Raw genomic sequence first — 23149 nt, 5'->3', positions numbered from 1 at the left:
GGGGTGGGGGCTCCAGCTCTTCTCAGCTTGCGGAGAAAGTAGAGACGCTGATTTGCCTTCCTGGCCAGTGATGCTGAGTTGGTGCTCCAGGAGAGGTCCTCTGTGACGTGCACACCCAGGAACTTGGTGCTGCTCACCCTCTCCACTGCAGTTCCCTTGATGAACAGAGGAGTGTGCTGTGTGTGAGTTCTCCTGAAGTCCACAACAATCTCCTTAGTCTTCTCTGTGTTCAGAGAGAGATTGTTGTGTTTGCACCAGGAGGCCAGGCGGCTCACCTTGCTCCTGTAGTGTGACTCATCGTTGTTGCTGATGAGACCCACCACCGTCGTGTCATCCGCAAACTTGACGAAGAGGTTGGAGGTGTGTGCTGGTGTGCAGTCATGGGTCAGCAGAGTGAACAGAAGGGGGCTCAGCACACATCCTTGGGGAGCCCCTGTGTTCAGTGTGGTGATGCTGGATGTGTTCCTGCCAACCCGCACTGCCTGTGGTCTTCCAGTCAGGAAGTCTAACAGCCAGTTGCACAGTGAAGTGCTCAGCCCCAGACTGTCCAGTTTGTGTATGAGCTGTTGGGGGACGATGGTGTTGAATGAAGCATTCTGACGTAGGTGTTCTTCTTGTCCAGGTGAGTGAGGGCTGAGTGAACAACAGTGGAGATGGCATCATCATTCGAGCGATTTGACCGATATGCAAACTGGTAGGGGTCCAGGGAGGGGGGGAGCGAAGACTTGATGTGATGCATGACTAGTCGTTCGAAGCACTTCATGAGGATGGGGGTGAGTGCAACCGGACGATAGTCGTTGAAACAGGATGGCGATGCCTTCTTTGGGACAGGGATGATGGTGGTGGCTTTGAAGCATGTGGGAACCACCGCCTGACTCAGAGAGGTGTTATAGATGTCAGTATAAACGTCTGCGAGTTCCCAGGCACAGTCTCTCAGCACACGACCAGAAATTTTGTCAGGCCCAGGAGCTTTCCGAGCATTGATCCTGCTGAATGCTCTCCTCACACTGTCTGGGGACAGTGTCAGCACCTGGTCACCAGAAGGAGGGATGGATTTCTGGGTGGGTGTGTAGTTGAGTGGCTCGAACCTTGCGAAGAACCCATTCAGGTCGTGGACCTCTCCTGTGAGCCATGGTTTCTGATTCGCTCAAACGGTTATGGTCTTGAGGTCGGTTACATCATCAGTGCACTTGGTGATGTAGGCAGAGACAGTTTCTGTGTATTCCTGGATGTCTGTGGAGTTGTTGTGGGTGGCAGCCTGAACATATTCCAGTTTGTTGTGCTGAAACAGTCCTGAAGTGCCTCTGAGGAACCCTCTGGCCATACTCGTACCTGCTTAAGAACTGGTTTGTTGACTTTAACCAGTGGTCTGTAAGCTGGCTTTAGCATAATGGTGAGGTGATCGGAGGCTCCAAGGTGGGGGAGGGGGGAGGCTCTGTAGGCTCCTCTGTGTGTGATGAAGACCTGGTCCAATGTGTTGGTTCCCCTGGTTGGAAAGTCTATGTGTTAAGTCCAGAAAACACACTCTTTGGGTCTGCATGGTTGAAATCTCCAGCCAGAATGAGAAAAGCGTCTGGGTGTGCTGTCTGCTGTTCACAGATGTACTGGAACAGTTCATTCAGTGCTTCACTCCTCACACTGTTGTTGGAGGTCGGAGGGAGATAAACAGCACAGAGAAATCTCTCGGTAGATAGAATGGACGGCACTTCATAATCACCAGTTCCACTACCGGTGAGCAGTGTTTACAGATCACAACAACGTTACGACACCAAGCATCGCTGATGTAAACACAGAGTCCGCCGCCACGGCTTTTACCTCCTTCAGCTAGCGCGGTCCGCCCGAAGGCATGTCAGCTGCTCCAGCTGAACGGCGTGGTCCGGGATGCTGTTGTTGAGCCAGGTTTCTGTGAAAACATAAACACAGCAGTCTCTCACGGTCTTCTGAGTTGACTGAAGTAAGTGTATGTAATCCAGTTTACTGTCCAAAGAGTGTACATTGGCCAAAAATCATGGTGGGGATAGCTGGCTTGTGTAGGCTAGCCGCTAGCCTCGCTCAGATACCCCCGCGCTTACCCCGTTTCTGCCTCCTCACCTGCCGCCTGTGGCGCTTCCATTGTGGGCGACCTGCAGCGGTGGGGGTCGGTGGGGGTGCGGGTGTCCGGAGCACGCCGCAGACTCGCAGTTCTTCTCGGAGTCCGCGGTTTAACTCCAAAAGTGAGTTTCTGCCGACTTCAAGCAGAAACTCACGACTGTAGGTGCGTTTCAGGACGTGAATGCATGACAAAGACGTACAAAAACACTGCGACTTACAGGACAAAAAACACGAAAACGCTGTTTTCTCAGGAGAGAGAGTAGCCGCTGCGTGTGCACGCGCCGCCATCTTGGAACAGTTGAGACCCTTATCCAACTTCAAACCCCCAAAAAATAATGCAAATAAATGTCCTCCTTTGGTAACCACAACTAAGACACATTTATCTACAAACACATACAACACATACCCATAAAAAAACTTAAACCCCCAAACAAAGAAAAAGTGTCCATACAGCATGCTGGAAGATACAGCACTAAAGATTAACCCTCCTGTTGTGTTCTGGGTCAAATTGACCCGTTTTAATGTTTGAAGATCTAGCAAAAATTGTATTTTTTCATTATGAAACTTCTTCTGCTTGCCCTAATCAGTATAATCAACAAAAAACAAAAAACCTTGGCCAAATGTACATTGGCCAAAAGTATGGTGGGGATAGCTGGCTTGTGTGGGCTAGCCGCTAGCCTCGCTCGAATACCCCCTATATATACTATGAAAATGGTTTAGCTTACATATTTGCAACCACCCCTTGCAAAAACAAAAACTAAAATTAATTGCAAAAATAGCAAATGTTATATTATATATGCTATTGTGTTTTATATGTTGATCTTTCAAAAGTAATAAAGTAGTGACACATTAAGTTTGAACATGCATTTTTTTTATCACAAATGAGTGAATTATCCTTAATGAACCATTACCTGTTAGAGGTAAGGAACACCATTACACTAAATATTGATAGAATAATTAGTAACAGAATTAGTAATTAAATATTCACAGGGCTTGTTAGGATTTTTTTGTTTCACACATATTTTGTATAATTAAACTGACCCAGGAACACCATTGCAACACCATTGTCAAGGCAGCTCATTGAGAAGAAGCTCAGGCACATGTTTACACTTGGGCTGGACCCGAATATTCGGGTATTTGGATATTCGCTGGTTGAGTAGGTATTCGGTTTTTAATTTTGGTATTCGGATATTAGCTCCGCTAACATCACACATCCGTTTAGGTTAATGGCGAATGTGTGATGTGTGATGTGTAATAAGCCAGATATGCTCACAAGTCTTTGGTCAGGAGTCCGAGTCTCAAGTCTCTTCTGGCGAAATAAAAGTCAAAGTATTTCTGCTCTTTAAAATAATGAAAACTTAATAACACAATTAATAATAAAAGAAAAATAAATATGAAATTGGAAATTAACCAACCAAAAGCCCATTAAAATCTAATCTAACAAATTTCAAAAGATCAAAATGAAAAACTCAGCAGAAAGGTAGAACAATAACGTATTATTACATTATTATTGCGTCTGGACAAGTAAGCAAAGCTATGGGCTTTCTCAGCGTTTTATTCTGCTGAACTGAGTGCTGGTGTCAGAAAGAGTTCTGCATACTAGAGTTTAGATTGTCTGCCTGAAAGCCAGCCCGAACCCGAGCCTGAACCCAACCCTGACTGATCCGATGCATTAAATCGGGCTGGACGAGAATTTCTACACAGGAAATTTGGCAGTGTTAAATCAACACTGTTAGTGTTAAATTAACACTGAGAGTGTAAAGTTTAACACTAATAAGTGTTGATTTAACACTAACAGTGTTGATTTAACACTGCCAAATTTCCTGTGTACCGCTTTCTTTGGGCCCTGTCAGGTTCGGCGGAAGAAAACGGTCTGTGTCACACTGTGATTTTTGTGATGTTTCATCAGTTACAGCTCATCTGCGTGTTTAAAGCTCAAGGCATGAATTAATCGGTGCACTGCGCACCTCGCGTGCTCACGGGGGATTTGGCGCGTCTGTCAAGCAAGATATTATACAGGTTTGGGGGCAGAGATGAAGAAGTACAGCAGGTACATCTCAGATTTGTAGTGTAATGCTCTATATTTTAAATTAGTAAATCAACATTCATTAAAAAGATCAGTGAGAAATTCTGTATGCTAAATGACAAATAATCTAGCAACAAGCTAGAAGTTAATAAACTAAAAACATTTAATAATAACAAAAAATAAATATGAAATTGGAAAATAACCAAATAAAGTAAGCTCAAAATGCTATAAGAAATATAATCTAACGAATTCCAAAATATGAAATATTCAAACAGATTAAACTTAAAAACTGACTTAATTACAAAAAGAGTTGGTCCAAACAATTTAATCCAGCATGTGTTCTTACATTGAGGCGGTTGATGTGCACTTGGCTGGGAGAAATGTCCAGGGCAGTGGCCACACCCTCCCGAAACAATTGAAGAAGAGTTACATTTAACCTCCGTACATCCACCTGCAAAGCCTGAGAAATAAAGAAAGAGAGAGAGAGAGTTTTCATATGTTGCCACAGAAGCTCAATGGGGTTTAGGGCAGGACTTTGACTGGGCCGTTCTAGTTGTGGCTGTATGATTAGGGTAATGGTTCTGCTAAAAGGATTAGGCATTCCTGCTTTAAGACCTTCCTTCTAAAAAGTGCACAATTTTTAAGCTAACCTGAATGTTTTGACCCAAGACACACACGCAGGAAACAGAATCAAGAACGGCATCACCCTTCTGCATCGCATCAAGTATAAAAGCATTATTATTTGTACACTTTGTGATGAAAACACAGTTATTAGCAGTACCCTCTCAACCCCCTCTTCCACTTCAAACTGTGTCTGATCCCAACTCCTGTTCCTCTTGATTTTATTAAAGGTCTGATTCCGCTAAAATACACTTTTTTTTGTTCTTCGTGAAATACTATAGGTCTCTGAGTTGTATATACTGTATATGCTGCATATGAAACTATTTCTCAGCCTCCACTCTCTACAGTAGCTAAGAAAAGAAAATCCTTAGAAATACGAGTTGATCAGAGAGACGTTAGAACCGCTCACAGACAGCGCTGAACTCGGGCTACAGCATTAGGAGCTACAGCTAGTTAGCGTTAGCTATCTTGTGTAAGTAACTGGAGGTCTAAATCAGATCTCCGGTTGAGTCTGCGTTTCAATGAGACCTTAAATATACACTAAGGAAGCACGATTTTACAAGGTAGCTCAACTCAACAGAACACCGGTCAAAGTGGGCGCTGTTTGCATTGGATTTTATGATATAGAGTGGACTCTAAGGCTTCGACAGGGCGCAATTGCCCAAGCACCAAATCTCCAAGTCTGAGGTAAGAGTTAGTAGCCTTAGCCTTAGGTTATTTGCGCTGCTGTAAGGTGAGTATCTTCATTTCTGCGGTGAGGGGGAGAAGGGGAGGGGGTTATTCGCTCTGCCGCGGGGAGACCGGAGTTTAGGGGTTAATTTTACCTAGCACTCAGTGCTACATCTATATAACTAAAGCTTTATCTCTGAAAACATTTTGTCCTTTGAGTTTTAGAGCTGTAAAATTGACTGTGGGGGGAGCCAGGTAGGCGTTCCATGCTGCAGTGCTATTAGCCAATCAGAGGCGAAATATTTGAATGTATGACTATTTATGAGCAAGAGCTAAAACCTGTCTTTCTTCAGAGACCTCTAATTCAGTGATTTAAAACAGGGCTAAATAGTTTTAACAAAAAAAAAATGGTTTGTTATTTGTTTGTTTAAGGACTATGTGTTCATTGGATGTGTACATGTGTAAGTGCTTAATTAACTACAATTTTCATTGGTATTATTTGAATTGTTTGATGGTGATTAATTCCTTTTTAATCACATGGTTTGTAATCACTTTGTTTCACTGTATTCTTGTACTATGGTCATTGTATTATCCCTTTACTATACTCTGTAGATAAAAAACCATCTGTCATTGTTATCTATCTGATGTCTGCAAGTTGAAATTTGTTCATCTTCCTGTGTTCACATTGACATGATCCACCATGATAGTCAACGTCCCAATAACTCTATCTAACCAACTTTAAAGTATATTCTATTTTTACATTATTTATTTGGGTGCAATTTAAGAAGCTTTTGCATGTGGTAGATTTTAGTAACATTTATAGGCTTTAATGAAGTGTGTTTTACTGCTAAATATTACGTAAAAGTGTGGACTTTGTGGATATTACCCTTTTAAAGCAATATCATTGTATTTTTTTTTTTTGGATTATAGGATTGTAACTTTCATATTTACAAAACTCCTAGTCAGCAGGAAGACTTTGGCACCACACTGTAAAATGTAACATAATTGCTTTGTCAAAATAAAATAACAGAACTTATTTTATAATATCCTATTATTAATAATGTAAATTGTACATGATTCCAAATTGTAATTTTGCATACAAGACTTTATTCCACCCTTTTATTAGTCCTTTACTGAGCATGCACAGAGGAGAACTTTCCACACACTGAACTTCAAATTCAAAACAACTTCTTGTCTTTTGGCAAATTATTCAACGTAAATAATAATTCACAATTTCTTACATTGGCATCATTATGAAGCAAATTGTGCCCCTTATGTACTTAAAAAAAAAAGTTAAATCTACTAAAGCTTCCTAAATTCCACTTACACTGGAAAATGTTAAGTACGATTTATATTTAAAAAACAGAGAGTAGGGACTTCTGATTTGTGATGCATCAGCCTCTCTAAATTCCCCAAACTCGAATGTTATTCCATACATACTTGACCTATCTAGGCATGCGATGAAAAGGGACAAATCCAAAAAGGGAGGATAAGACCACAAGCTAAATCTGAGCAAGAAATTGAGAAAAACATCCCAGACACCACTTTCGGAGCAAAAGATGGCGCCGGTGCTGATGAAGAACCTGCAACACTAAGCTCAATTCGCAAAGTGGTGAGTGAAGTTACGGCTGCAGCAACACTAGAGCTGAAGAGTAGTGATGGGATTTTCGGCTCTATTTTGAGATGCGGCTCTTATGGCTCTTCTTACTGTGGAGAGCCGGCTCTTTCGGCTCCCAAACGGCTCCCCATATATATTGTTTACATTTATTAATTAATAGCTTAAACCTAATTTTATAACATTTTGTTTCATTACTGCGCCGAAGCAGGAGTAAAGTGGACCCCCAGATGAACGCACAGGAGAAGTTGCTGGGATTTTGGAGATCAGAGTCTGTTCCCCCTCACGTTTAGAGCCTTTATGGCATCTTTTGTTTTGGAAGCCCAGAGTGAGGATAATCTGTATAATAGTTCTGTTGTTTTTCATTTCTTGAGGTGTTGTTTTGGAGTGCTGCAGCATAAGGATGTTAACATTTACAGTATATGCACCAGTATTATGAAGTGTTGTGTGTCCAAAAATGAGAGAAAACTCCATATTTTAACTGAAACAAAACCGCTTTTATTGTCAGGAGCAACCACTTGCTGTGACCCCAGAGATCGTGTATCACCGGGTCCGTTCCAATAACATAACAGGAAAAGGGGGAAGGCTAAACACTACAAAGTGAGCATGGTTATTAAAGGCATAGTACTGGCAGTTGCTCTACATCCCTTTCCCCTAGTATAGTACATAACAGAACTAGTCTAGCAATAATCTGTAGCATCTATATATTCTGAACCGATAACAAAAAAAGTTATTGCAATTAACATACTAATAACTGCATCTGTAAAACTCCTGAAAAAACATACAAAATGCTGCAAAATATTTATATAACAAAAATACTTTTAGTTAAGCATATCATAAAATAAAGTGTGTATGTAAAAAAAAACACTTTTACACTTTTAACAAATGTCTCTGAGAACAAAATATAGTGCAAGACTTAGTGACTGCAAGTTCTCAATGCCTAGTCCATGTACTTGGGGTTGGGACGAACAGTGCGTCCTGACTAAGCGTGTTTTGTAAGGACTGGGAGTAGTAGGGTTTCGGCACACATAACTGGAGTATGTTCCATCAGTCTCAAAGCTTCTCCATCAAGTTGCAGGTTCTCTTCATTGTGCTGGAGTGTCTCCTTCACAGGCAAGAGGTGTCTGCGATTTCTCCTATATACCTTCCCTTCTGATAGGACTGTGTATGACCTTGGTTCACTGCAAGTGTCTTTCACGATGCCCATACAATCATGACCTTTTGTAGTTTGCATTCGTACTATTTGGCCTGCACTCATTGGAGTTAGTGGCCTGCTGGACTTATCATAGCTTCTCTTCTGGCATAGTCGTGTTTTTTAAAGTTGTGCATGAATCTGGCTGGTTGAGAATGAAGATACATGAAGATACATGAATGAAGGTACAAGTAGATGTTTGTGGATGGGTAATGTTGTGCGAGTCTGTCTGGATAGAAGCCTCTGTGCTGGGGAACCAAGTATGGAGTCACGTGGCACATTTCTGAGATTCAGCAAGTTGAGATAGACATCAGGGCCATCTCACTTGGATTTCTCCAACAGTTGTTTTGCACTTCGAACAGCTCGCTCGGCCAAACCATTTGATTGTGGATATTCTGGGCTGCTGGTTTTATCCTCAAAATCCCAAGTTGCAGCGAAGGTTCTGAATTGGTGGCTTGTGAATTGTTTTGCATTATCAGATGTGGTGACCCATGGGCAGAGAAGTGTCTCTTTAGTTTTCCAATAACCGTTGCTGACGTCAGGTCACAGAGAAAGTCGACTTCAAACCATCCTGAATAGGAGTCGATGAGTACCAGGTAGTGATGACTGTTCCATTCAAAGATGTCGGCTGCTACAGTTGACCAAGGCAAATCTGGGATTCTGTGTAGCTGTAGTGGTTATTTCTGCTGATGTGGTCTTGTACTGTTGCAGATTAAACAATCTTCTATCTTCTATGTCTTTGGTCATAGTGGGCCAGAAGATTATACCTCTAGCTCTGCGCTTTGTTGACTCAGTACCTGGGTGTCCCCTGTGCACAATCTTTATGTACTCTGACTGTAGTGATTGGGGAATCACTGCCTTGGGGCCTTTTCTCACAATTCCTTCATCCACAATCAGCTCATGTCTGAATGGGTAAAACGGTTGAATTGTGGGTGGTACACTGTGCATTTTGCTTGGAAGTTGTACTTCTGTAGCCGTAACATCATCGTGCAGGAGTGGTGTGGATCGGCTTTCTGATGATTGTCACCAAGGGCTGGTGGTCTGTTTCAATGGTGACTGATTTGCCAAAGATGTAGTCATTGAACTTACAGCAAGCAAACACAACAGCAAGTAGCTCCTTTTCGATCTGTGCGTAGCGCATTTCTGTTTCTGTTAGGGTGCGTGAGGCATAAGCTATGGGCTTGCCTTCTTGTAAGCATGCTTCTCCAAGACCATATTGTGATGAATCACAGGTCAGCGTGACTGGCTTATCCACACTGTAATATGACAGAACTGGTGGGTTTGATATACACTTTTTCAGTGTTTCGAATGCATCTTGATGTTAATCTGCTCTGGCCCCATCCCAATGAGGCGTGGTGATGAAGCTTACAGCAGGCTTTCTTCGCTGAACCGCTGGATGTCCAAGTGGTGTGCAGAAAATCATGTGGGCTTTATAGATAACTGGCTACACTTTGAGGGCAAGCCTGGTCTTTTAGGTAGGGATGGTGTCCACCCCACGCGGGAGGGTGCTGCCTTACTTTCATGCAGCATAGCTCATAGTCTTTTAGCTAGTCGGCAGAGTAGTATTAGAAGCTGCTGACAATCCAGAGCCGGGACCAGGCCGCAGACAGAGAGGCTTAACCGACCGTCTGCGAGCTGCAAAGAGACGTTACCTAGATACCAATGTATTCAGACTGTGTCTGTCCCCCGAGTCAAACAAAAACATCAAAAAACTAAAACAGTAAATCTAAATAACTTAACTTATATTAAACAATCATATCCAGACTGTAGTACTAACATTTCAAGCCTAAAGATTGGTTTACTTAATATTAGATCTCTAAATTCAAAAGCAGTTCTAGTGAATGAAATGATAACTGATCAGAAATTCGATGTTCTGTGTCTGACAGAAACCTGGATTAGGCCAAATGAATATGTAGCATTAAATGAAGCCACCCCTGCAGGCTATAATTATATACACAATCCGAGATTGTCCGGTAGAGGAGGTGGGGTCTGCATACTTTTCCAAAGTACCTTAGTTAGCAATCAGAAACACTATGAAAATTTTACTTCTTTTGAGCTTCTTTACACCAGTATAATTAATCCAGTTACAAAAAAGAATGCATTTTCTTTAATTAACATCTACAGACCACCAGGGCCCTATTTAGAATTTTTTAAAGAATTTAGTGATTTTGTCACAGACTTAGCAGTAAGTAATGATAAAGTGATTATAGTTGGAGACTTCAACATTCATTTCGAAAAATTGGATGATCCATTAAAAAAGGCATTCACATCGATTTTAGACTCAGTTGGTATTATTCAAAATATAACAGGACCTACTCATTACTGTAATCATACTCTGGATTTAGTTTTGACCCTGGGTGTGAGCATAGATAACCCGAATATTCGTTCTCAAACCTCCGCAATTTCAGATCATTACCTTATTTCATTTAAATTACATCTCAGTCATAATATACGTACATCCCCTAGCTACTCTGTAAAACGTTCAATTACGCCTTTTACAGCCCAACAATTTACAGATAAGCTTCCAGACTTATCAACTCTAATGTACTTTCCTGTAGACCCAGTAGAACTAGACAAACTAACCGAAGGTTTAGAAAATACCTTTCGCTCTACCTTAGATGTTGTAGCACCCCTTAAACACAAAATAGAGAGACAGAAAAAGCTCGCACCGTGGTACAATGATCAAACTCGTACCTTAAAGCAGTTAGCACGAAATTTAGAGCGTAAATATCGATCAACTAAACTGGAAGTGTTTCACTCTGCGTGGAAAGACAGTCTTGTTAAATATAGAAAAGAACTTAATAAAGCCCGCTCAGCATATCTGGCCTCACAGATCGAGATAAATAAAAATAATCCTAGAGTTCTCTTTAGTGTTATTTCCAAATTAACTAAAAACCAGGCAGGTACTGAACCTCAGATTCCAGCCATTTACACCAGCAACGATTTTATGGACTTCTTCAATAGTAAAATTGAAAACATTCGGGATAAAATTAAACAGATAAATATTACATCCTCTCTATCATCTGGTCTGGCTGATCTAGAACAAAACCCTGTTACTGAAGTTAGGTTGGAAGTCTTTAACCCACTTCCACAGCTAGAACTAGAGAAAATTATCTCCTCTTCAAACAGCACAACCTGCACACTTGATGCTGTTCCCACAAAATTATTAAAACAGGTACTGCCAGATATAATTAAACCTCTGTTAATGATAGTAAACTCATCGCTCGCCCTGGGCCATGTACCCAAAGCCTTTAAAACAGCTGTAATTAAACCTCTGATCAAGAAACCAAATCTTGATCCTAGTGTACTGTCTAACTATAGACCTATTTCAAACTTACCGTTTATTTCTAAGATTTTAGAAAAAGCTGTAGCCCAACAACTTTGCTCTTACCTGCAAAGAAACCAGATCTATGAAAAATTTCAATCTGGATTTAGGCCTTATCATAGCACTGAGACAGCTTTAGTTAGAATAACAAACGATCTACTTATAGCCGCCGACCAAGGCTGTGTTTCCTTACTCGTACTTCTCGATCTGAGCGCAGCCTTTGATACAATAGATCATACTATCCTTTTAGAAAGACTAGAGAACATGGTCGGTGTAACCGGAACTGCCTTAGCATGGTTTAAATCGTACTTAACCCATCGCTATCAGTTTGTGAGGATAAATGATATGTCTTCCAGTTATACCAAGGTAAGATATGGAATTCCACAAGGCTCTATATTAGGACCGTTATTATTTACATTATATATGCTCCCACTGGGCAAAGTTATTAGAAAACACAATGTGAATTTTCATTGTTATGCGGATGACACGCAGCTCTTCATATCAGCCAAACCTGATGACAGAGTGAGATTAAAGAAAATCGAGGATTGTGTAGAAGATGTAAAATCATGGATGTCGCACAACTTCCTCCTATTAAATAGTGATAAAACAGAAGTTCTCCTATTAGGCCCCAAAGCTGCTAGAAATAAATTATCAGACTTAATGCTAAATCTGGCTGACTTCTCAGCCACCCCTGGTTCAGCAGCTAAAAACCTTGGAGTTATCATAGATTCAGATCTAGCATTCGATAAACACATATCTAATGTTACTAGAACAGCTTTTCTACACCTCCGTAACATCGCCAAGCTAAGAAATGCCCTATCACTGCATGACGCAGAAAAATTAGTACATGCCTTTATTACCTCAAGGCTAGATTATTGTAATGCGCTACTGTCTGGATGTTCCGGCAGTAACTTAAATAAACTTCAGCTAGTTCAAAATGCTGCAGCCAGGGTCCTTACTAAAACTAGAAAATTTGACCATATTAGTCCAGTACTATCAGCACTGCACTGGCTTCCAGTCAAATTCCGCATAGACTATAAAATTCTCCTGTTAACGTATAAAGCCCTACACGGACTCGCTCCTGAGTATTTACAAGACCTCATCTCCTGTTATGAACCACCGCGATTACTCAGATCTCAGGGTGCTGGTTTATTAGTAGTGCCTAAAATTCAGAGGAGCTCTGCAGGAGGAAGAGCTTTCTCTTATAAAGCGCCTCAACTCTGGAATAATCTCCCCGAATATGTTCGGGACTCAGACACAGTCTCAATCTTTAAGTCTAGACTGAAAACTTACTTGTTTAGTTTAGCTTTTGGTAATTAATGTTTTTCCCTTTAGATAAGGCTGCAGATTCAGGGGTTCATGGACAGAGGAAATTGTGGTAAACTGAGATGCTGGTGCTGTTGTTCTCCCACTGCACACGGTCACTCAGGTTTGTGGACGGTGGAGTGGGTGGATGCTGGTGTTTCAGGGTGCCTCCATGTCTATGTTACCTTCTGGCTCTCTGCCTTTAGTTAGGCTGTTTTATTCAGTTCTGCCGGAGTCATTTGCCACACTCTGATAATGTTTTAATATTCTCAGTTTTGCATAAATCCAGTCAAAACTAATTCCATCTCTCTGCCTTCCTCCGAGTTACTGACTGCCCACCTGTCTGACCCGATACCGATGTTGGACCCTCAGGCTCTCGCGTCTCCTGTCCGGCCAGACTGATGGAAGTTTCTGAAGTCAGCTCTTCTCCACCACCACCACAGATCAGCTGCTCATCGACCATCTTACTCTCCACTACAGATTACATCCAAGCCATTAGTGGCGCTATTACACTCCTGAGTACATAAAACCTATATAGATGAATAAAAGACTTTTTAAATTTTAATTTAAAAGCCGTTTGACCAGTGGTAGGATGGTCCCCCCTTTAATGTGAGTCTTGGTCCTCCCAAGGTTTCTTCCTCCTCCTGCAGCTCTGAGGGAGTTTTTCCTTGCCTCCGCGCTCACTGGGGGTTCTGTATTATGTATTTTCTATGTGTAATGTTTTGCCTGATTCTTTGTCCTGTAATCATGTTTCTGTAAAGCTGCTTTGTGCCAACACCTGTTGTAAAAAGTGCTATACAAATAAATTTGATTTGATTTGATTTGATGTTGTTTCAGCCAACACCATTCTGAGTTCTTGTGTGTCAAATGGCGTAGTGGAGCTGATACGTCACTGAAGTTTGGAATGAATTTCCCCAAGTAGTTTGTCATTCCAAGGAATCTTTGGAGTGCAGTGACATTTGTTGGTACTGGCATTTCACTGATTGCTTTTGTTTTGTGAGGGTCGGCCTGCAGACCAGTGCTGCTGAATACGTGGCCTACGTAGCTCACCTCCTTGAGCTTGAACTTGCATTTGAGCTGGTTTAGTTTTAGATCAACTTGTCTGGCAAGATTAAGGACCTTTTTCAAGTTTTCGTCATGCTCCTGCTCATTTTTTCCTCCCACTAAGATATCATCAACAATGACTGTGCATGGATATCCTGCAAAGATTTGTTCCATGGAGCGCTGGAATACTTCGCTGGCTGAGTTTATTCCAAATGGCATCCTGAGGAACCTGAATCTGCCAAAGGGGGAATTGAACGTGGTGAGCAGTGATGATTTGTGGTCTAGCGATATTTGCCAGAAGGAATTATTTGCATCTAGCACAGAGAAAACAACACAATTTGACATTTGAGCTGCGACTTCTTCAACAGTGCGCAGTGGATGGTGTGGTCTTTTCAGAGCCACATTAAGATGGGATCTATGCAAATCCGAATGTGGTCAGTGTTCTTCTTGTGGGTTGCTACCATTGATAAGACCCATTCGGTTGGTTCTGATCGGTCTGCCCAGATCGGTCATTCTCTGTAGTTCAGCTTCGACTTTGCCTTGCATGGCTAACGGAATTCGCTGTGCTGGTCGGACGACTGGCTGCACTGTTGGGTCTATTTTCATTAAATATGTCACAGGATGTTTGCCTACTTCGTCTTTGATAAACTCAAATGATACAGTTTTTATCATTTGAGGGTTTTATCTAAAGTAAAAGGATATCTGCCATATAGAGATTGGGAAACGGTAATCCATTCTTTTATCAATACAAGGTTGGATTATTGTAATTCTCTCTATTACGGCCTTGATCAGTCACTGCTGCACCGCCTGCAGCTCGTACAAAATGCAGCGGCTCGTCTCCTTAGTAAACGTAAGCGTGATCACATTTCCCCAGTATTAGCTTTGCTGCATTGGCTTCCAATTGCTTTTAGAATAGATTAAAAAATTTTATTGCTTGTTTTTAAAGCTCTTAATGGCTTAGCCCCTCAATATCTAACTGAGTTACTTCATGTTTACTCCCCCGCCAGATCACTGAGATCCTCCAATCAGCTCTTACTGGTCCCCCCTAAAACAAAACTCAAAACCAAAGGTGACCGAGCGACGGCCCCTAGGCTCTGGAATAACCTGCCCTGGCACATTCGATCAGCAGGTTCTCTTGAGGTTTTTAAATCCTCTTTAAAAACACACTTTTTCTCTCTGGCGTTTAATCATATTTAAGTAGACTCTTGGCTGATAACCTTGATTTGTTGTCTTTTTAAATGTATTTCATATGAACTTTGTGTTGTGTTATTGTATTTATTGATTTGACTGTTTGAGTCACTTTTATCTTCAATGTAGCTTTCTATCTTGTACAGCACTTTGGTCAACCTCGGTTGTTTTAAATTGGCTCTATAAATAAAGGTTGAGTTGAGTTTGAAAAGATCTGCGTAACCTTCAAAGATTTTGGATGTGAAGTCAGAGCTATCAGCGGTATTGAGCTGATGGACCTCTTTGTTTAGCACTATGAGTCCCATGCGTAAACAGTCCGGTAGGCCAAGTAGTGGCTGAGCATTTTTTTCAATCACATAAAATTGTAGATCGTAGCTCTGACCTGCTGAATTACATGGTAATGTGACTGCTCCTAAAGTGCTTATCTCATTGCCACTGTACGAGATTAACTTTGCAATGTTGGAGATGTCGAGTTGTTCTCCTTGACGTACGAGATTGAATGTGTCTTATGAGATCACATTGCACTTGGCTCCAGTGTCGACTTTTTGATCAATGGCTTTGCCATGTATGTGAACAGCGCTGTACAGTTCATTCTTGTTGATTGTAGCAGCATCAACACTGTGTCGAAGTGTGACACCATCAATGAAGAATGATTCCTCAGCAGTGCTGTTGGTGTCGTTTGGCTGGATTTGATGCACCAACTTTGTAGGTCTGTGTTTACTTTGAACCTTGTAAGTGGACCTGCAGCATTTTTTTAAATGGTTCCACTTCTTACAGCTGTTGCACTGTTGGCCATAAGCGGGGCATAGCTCTCTTTTAGCTGCATGGCTGCCTCCACAGTTGCTGCAGCTTGTTATGGTACGTGGAGCTTTAGTTTGAGGTCGAAATTTCGGCTTGTGACCTTTGTTGCTCTGGTGCCTTTCGTACACTGTCAACAGTAGTTGCAGACTGCTGTGGCATTGCCAGAGTTTTAGTGTGCTGCTCTGTTAGTTTGTGGATCTGGCATGTTGCTATAGCCTTTGCAAGGGTTAGTTCAGAGTCACGCAGCAGAATTTTTCTGAGATTATCATTACTGATGCCACAGACAAGTCTGTCTTTGATGAGCTCCTCTTGTAAAGTACCGAAATTGCAGCTTTTCACTTTAATTCTGAGGTCACTGACATATGATTCAATGTACTCACCTGGTCTCTGGGACCTTGTGTTGAATTTGTGTCGTTCCATTGTGATAATCATTTGTGGAGAGCAGATCTCTCTGAATTTCCTCTTTAAACAGACAGGGTCCTTTCTGCTTTCTGCTGGCGTTATAACATTGCCGTTCTCACCGTGTTCTCTCACCTCTGGTGCGTAGATAAATGAACATTCACATTCTATGGCTTCTGGACCAGTGAGATTAAGCAAGATGTACGCTTGTGTCCGTAGCGGTTTATCTGCGTGCGCAGCTGCAATGAATATGTCATGTTCTTGCTCGAAAATGCGCCAGTTTTCGGCAATATTCTCGTTAAATACGAGAGGGTCTGGTCTGCGGAACTCTCCGGCCATGCTGCGGTGTAGGCTGGCAGATTAGCACTTTTACTCACAGCTTGTCACGCCATTCTTGTATTTTCTTTTTTGTCTTGAAAGTCTTGTGGCTCATTTATCTTCCTGTCTTCACAAAGGTAAATCCACTTACTTCTGACACCATGTTGTGTGTCCAAGAATGAGAGAAAACTCCACATTTTAACTGAAACGAAACCGCTTTTATTGTCAGGAGCAACCACTTGCTGTGACCCAGAGATCGTGTATCACCGGGTCCGTTCCAATAACATAACAGGAAAAGGGGGAAGGCTAAACACTACAAAGTGAGCATGGTTATTAAAGGCATAGTACTGGCAGTTGCTCTACATAAAGTATTGTCTTTAAATGTAAATGGGCTCAATAACCCGATTAAAAGAAGAAAAATGGTAGCAAAGGTTAAAAGGGAAAAGGTAAACATAGCTTTCTGGCAGGAGACCCATCTGTCTGACGATAAACATGGAAAATTAAAAAAGTTGCGATTCAGAATTTTTTTTTCATCAGATAAAAAGGGTAAAAAGAGGGGTAGCAATACTAATCTTAAACTCCAGCAATTTTGAACTTACATTTGAAATGAGGGATAAAGAAGGCAGATTTGTTTTGATTAAAGGTAAACTTGAACATAAGGATGTACTTAATGTCTATGCGCCCCCTGGGGGTGACATGACATTTTTCAGGAAAATATTTAATTTGATAGCATCTGAAACATACGGTACTTTGATCTGTGCAGGGGATTTTAATCTGCTCTTAAATCTTACACTAGATACAACAAATTTAGAAACGAAGAAAAAGTCCTACTGAAACTTAAAATACTGCAAGATCTGGGTTTAATTGATATTTGGAGGAAACTACGTAAATCTAATCTGAAATTTACTTTTTATTCTGCTCAACATGCAGTTCACTCAAGAATAGATTATATCTTTATGTGCAGTAGAGATATGTGCCGTCTGAAAGACTGTACAATAGATCCAATGGATCTTTCAGACCATTCTTGTGTGTACCTTACACTTCATCTTGATGGCACTCCCAAGAAAACATTGAGGAGAATAAATACTGGAATGTTGAACGATGCCTTATTCAGCTCGGCTTTCAATTCTATCCAGAGACATCAGATGATTAAGAAACTTCAATATCTGAATGTCCCTCCACTTTTTATCCGATGGTTGTACAGCTTCCTAAGTCACAAAATGCAAGCTGTCCGGATAGGTAAGGTCCTGTCCTCATCTGCTGTAATCAGTACCGGAGCCCCACAGGGCTGTGTTCTTAGTCCCTTTCTTTACACCCTCTATACAAATGACTGCAGAAGTCCCTCTCCCGTCACTATATACATCAAGTACTCCGACGATACGGCTATACTTGGACTCCTGAAAGAGAGTATCTCAGTTGCAGTCTACCAAGACTCCATCTTCCATCTAACAAAATGGTGTACAGATAATCATCTTCATTTAAATGTTTCAAAAACTAAGGAGATGATCACTGGCTCTGTAAACTCTCACTGCTCTGGTCAAAGCCCAGTTATAATTGGAGGAGAAAGTGTAGATGTGGTGGACTATTTTAAGTACCTTGGCCTAAGTTTGGATAATAAAATCAGTTTTCATCAACATGTCATGGACCTTTACAAGCGATGCCAGCAAAGACTTTCTGTAATCCGGAAATAATCCGGAGAAAAATAATAAGGCCATCCTAAGAAGGGCTATCAAAATAACACAAGACCCGGACCACCCATTATACACTTTTTTCACGTTGCTTCCATCAGGTCGGAGATACAGAACAATTGCTTGCAAAAAAAACATGCTTTGCAAAAAGTTTTGTTCCCGCAACCATTTCAGCTCTTAACAAGTTACCTCATTAAACTGATGTGTAAAGCCTTGTGTGTTCAAAGGTGTTCTGATGTGTTTATACATGTTTATTTGACAAGTATTTGTATTTATGTAATATGTTACTTTGTATGTATAAGCAGGATGTGTACTATGGTACAGTCTGTGAAAACAAATTTCCGCTTATGAGGACAATAAAGAATCTATCTGATGGAAAAGATTATTGCCAAAGCTGCATTGATGAAGCGGTTAAAAATATCACGTTCACTTTACAAAAAGATTTAAGGGACTTGGAACAGTCATATAGTACCAACAAACTATCCCTATTTTAGAGACTTAGACTAACTTACCTTAGACTAACCAGACAAGAAATAGATCAATTTTTAGTGAGACCCTGTTTCCAATAAGATAGTAACTGGAATTCAGAAAGCATTTGAGAAATATTACAAATCTCTTAACACTCGATAAAGCCGGATGGACCACGGTATTTCGGTGCACGCACTAACAGAGTGAATGAACGTGATTATAACATTCTGCCTGGTGATTTCTTTTTTTTTACAGTTTGATTTGTTACTAGGTGACCAATATGTCACTAATTTTCAGTAGTAAATGATAAAATGATCAGGATGTATCATCAGCCGACCGTGGCGCTCCCTCGTGTAAAATACAGTCAATATAACGCTAAATACGAGTGATAGGAGAGTTTAGAATTGCTGTATTTCTCCTCTCTCCTCTCGCTCGTACTCTAAGTTCTCTGTCTCTTCTACAACTCTAAAATTTGTGTAAATTGTGTTCATTCAGCCTGCTGAATTTGCCAACCCGAGGGAGTTTTGTGGCTGGGGAGGGGTGGGCGGGGCAGACTACTTTCTGTAGAGTTTTGAAATTGGACCGCTGTAGCCATTTCACACGCTCGCTCTCAGTTCCTACAGAACGTACCTTTAAGTTTATAATAGTTTTGAATGTTTCATTATAGTTTAATTTTATTTTGTTTTCACTTTTTCTCCTCCAATTCAGTTCATTTTTAACGGTGGGTTTGTTAGTTTTTATTAGTTTTTACACATCATATCAGATCAATCTGAGAAAAAACATAAACAAACTCAAAAACTCAATAAATTCTACAGGTTGCACCAATTTTCACCAAAATGATCAACTATGAGTGAGTGCAAGAGAAAGAGAGAGAGAAGAGATTTATTCTGGAACTTACGCCACGGACCGCAAGGTGCCGCCGCGCCGCCGCTGTTGTGCCGAACCTGACTCCCCGCAGAAGTCGGCTCCGCTTCGCAAACACAAAAACGAAGGGTATTCTATCAGTAATTTCATGTTGTTTTAGATAGTTTTATAAACTCTCAACACAGTTCCATTTAGTTACCTTTTTTTCTTTTAATTACCGTTTTTATTACTTTCAGTTTTCGTTATTCTGTTCGTTTTCTTACTTAATTGGCTATATTGTGATTACCACGCCAGAGCTTTATATACAATAAAAATAGCATTAAAAGAACGATACCTATGTCACAGACTATTTTTCGGGTTCGTGCAGAAAATCTAAGCTATAATATTGATATATCGAAACCGAACCAATGGCTACACTCTACCGTGGCTTCCAGCTCCAGAGAGAAGAAAACTACTTAGCTGGCCAGCTTATGATCCAAACTTTGTCCCAGGATCCTGGACCACAGATATAGGCACTGGGTTCGTCATGGTTTAACTGCTCTGTGTAAAATTGTAAATAATTGGAAACTGGATAGCTTCCAGTTTCTTTGTCAGGTGTTTGGAATGGAAAAAAAGGACTTTTATACGTATTTACAGCTGCGCCACTACTTTGAGAAAGTAGTAAAACTTCTAATCTAGAAGAATCTTCACTGTTTATTCAAATATTCATAACTGCTTATGACTCTGAATGTAATAAATGCCTTAAAGGAAGATTGTATTTAGCCATAAGATCTCTAAATATATTTAATTTTCTTAAGATAATAACTCAACTGAATACGTAAAACAAAGATGGGAGAAAGAACTAGGTGTATTCTTAACAGAGGAGACATGGATAAACGTCGGAAGACCCAGTCCAGCTCTACTAATTCCCTTGTCTGGAGGGACTTCTGCTGGAGGAACCAGATACGTTTTTATCACACCTAAACAAAAATCCAAACAGATGAGATCTGTTTGTGAATGCTGGAGAGAATGTGGGTTGGGACCAGCAGACCATGCCCATATATTTTGGCTGTGCCCTTACATTCAGCCTTACTGGAAAAGAGTAAGAGAGATAGCCTTAGAAATGTTACATTTGCCACATGACTCTTCCTTCATCTTGTTGTACCTTGGTATTATACCAAAATCTGTAAATAAATGCGATGCTTATTTGCTTAAGGTCCGGAAAAAAGGGAATACAAAGTGCTGGCTTAAAAGAAGCCCTCCCACTACGGACCTCTTTATAGAGACTGTTAACTACCTATACTGAATGGAAATAATGACATTTTCTTTAAGATTACAGAAAGAAAAAGGAATGGGGTACTAGTGGAAGTGGACTAAATATGCATCCCATCTATCCACAAATGAAGAACAATGAACAGCCTTTGTGCAATTTTTTTAAAATTCTTTTTTCCCCCCTCCATTTCCCTCTACCCCCACAATGCACTTTCCCTGTCCGGTGGGTAAAGAAATGGCGTTATATAACTTAATTTTGGGAGTCTGATCCACAACAAACAACCTCGCCTTCATCACGTTATCATCATCTTCATTTTTGACCTTATCATTTTCGCCATTGGCCTCATCGCTGCCATCGTCGCCATAATCAATATTGTCGGCATCATCACCTTCATCATCGTCACGCCATCTGAGCCATCCGTCATCGTTCTCGCCTTCGTCACCATCATTGCCTTCGTCACCATGGCCATCATCCCATCATCATCATTGCCTACATTAATGCACTAATTACCTTCGCCGTCATCTTTGTCATCAATTACGATCATCGTCACCATCATTGCCTTCATCGTTTTCGTCATCATGATCATCTTCGCCATGATCTTTGTCCTCCGAACCATCATCGAGCTACTTCTCTTCATTTCCCCGGGTAAAATTTGGACCACCATGAGCATCCCATCTACATTTATTGGTCGCACCTGCTATGCAACGCAGAGTACACTCAATATTCGGGGCTGGCAGCACCTCAAAACACCTCACTTAATTAATTCCCTATCATTCTTTCCCTAGGCTTCCACACTGCCTTCCTCATCTTGCCAGCATTTGTTCTTACCTGTTCTTCCTTCTTCCTCTCTGCCTTAATTACCTCTCTGCCTTAATTCTTCCTCAACTGCTACTCCGATCTCTTCATTCTTTTCAACCACCACCTATTCTCTGTTTATCAGAGACGTCAACGACAGCATCGCACTCTCAACCAGCAACTTCTTCGCTTTTCATATTCTTTTTTACTGTATTCCAAGCCCTGCGCAGGTCTCTCCCTTCACTCCGCAACACCTTAAAACCATTTCCTCCCTTCTACTTATGTAAATCTGCTCTCACGATTGTCTGACAGATCTCACTATCCTAGATTAATTAATCTTAACCTCAAATCATACACATAAATTCACCAGCTCGAATCAGTGCAGTCTCCGGCTAGCCCAAGGACTACCCGATCACACATCCCAAATTCTCCAACACTAGAGATCCCAAGCCTTTCACAGCCTACTCACAATCTTCTTGCACACTCGAACTTCCCATCAAACTTTTTGGGGCTTCAGCTTCACGCTTTTCCAGTGAAGCTGCTTTGAACTCCTGCCCAACCATCTGAGTTCGCCCCCTTCTCTTTTCCTTCTCATTCAGTCATAGGCGTGGGGAAATACTTGCAAAGTGGAGTTATATAACTTCATTTTGGGAGTTTGATCTATGCCCTTACTCCTTCCACTCTCTGACCTTTATAAACCGTCACTTACTCTCTACCTGCGTGTCAAACTTCACACCCACCTTCTCCCCATCTTCCTCATCTTTAAATCCTACAGACACCTTGGTGTGCACCTGGATGATAGGCTGGACTGGTCAATGAACACTGACTGTACCTCATATACCCTCGTTATATGCACATTAACTGGTGTTCATTGTCTACTGTGTTCAACTGCACTACCTCCATTACACACTACTGACTGTACTTATACTTTATATATTTTATTGTATTTGTATTTTTTGTATTTGCTTACTGTTTCTCTTAGTGTGGGGGGGCTTCAGCTGCACGCTTTTCCAGCAAAGCTGCCCCGAACTCCTGCCCAGTCATCTGAGTTCGCCCACCTTTTTTTTCTTTCTCTTTCAGTCAAGGGCGTGGGGAAATACTAGCAAATGGTGTATCTAGAGATGTTTGTTATTCTGTGCCTTTGCTGCTTTCTCTCTCTCAGTTCTCCCTCAGTTTGTTGTGTTGTTCTGCTACAAAATATAAATAAATATGCTATAAAAATACAGTTTAAAAAAAACAGAGGAAACAATATGATATCTAGTATTGGTGTAAGAATGGTATCTGTGAGAATATGCTAACAATGTTAAATATTGGAGGAATTCAAAATGAATCTGGTACCTAAAAATTAATTTGTACATCTCAGGAAATATTGAGAGATGTTTGACTTGCAGCTGCTTTAAACATAAGGCAAGGACATTAACAATAAATATACTGTAGAAAATGATTTACTGGTGAATAAATTAGAAATACATACAACAAGAATGTAAA

The 23149-nt window shown here is 41.0% G+C and overlaps 1 protein-coding gene across 2 annotated transcripts in view; it reads right to left on the bottom strand.

Moving 5' to 3' along the window:
• ptprr (protein tyrosine phosphatase receptor type R) overlaps nt 1-23149 on the bottom strand; it is a 104902-nt gene that overhangs the window by 54774 nt on the left and 26979 nt on the right. For both annotated transcript variants that reach the window (XM_007237357.4, XM_049475103.1), the window contains exon 3: nt 4464-4577. In XM_007237357.4, coding sequence (XP_007237419.3) covers nt 4464-4577 — 114 coding nt within the window. The remainder of the gene's footprint in view (nt 1-4463; nt 4578-23149) is intronic.

The sequence above is a fragment of the Astyanax mexicanus genome, chromosome 2 (assembly GCF_023375975.1).
Source record: "Astyanax mexicanus isolate ESR-SI-001 chromosome 2, AstMex3_surface, whole genome shotgun sequence".
In the NCBI taxonomy this organism is placed as follows: Eukaryota; Metazoa; Chordata; class Actinopteri; order Characiformes; family Acestrorhamphidae; genus Astyanax; species Astyanax mexicanus.
This window is presented reverse-complemented; position numbering and strand designations above follow the sequence as displayed.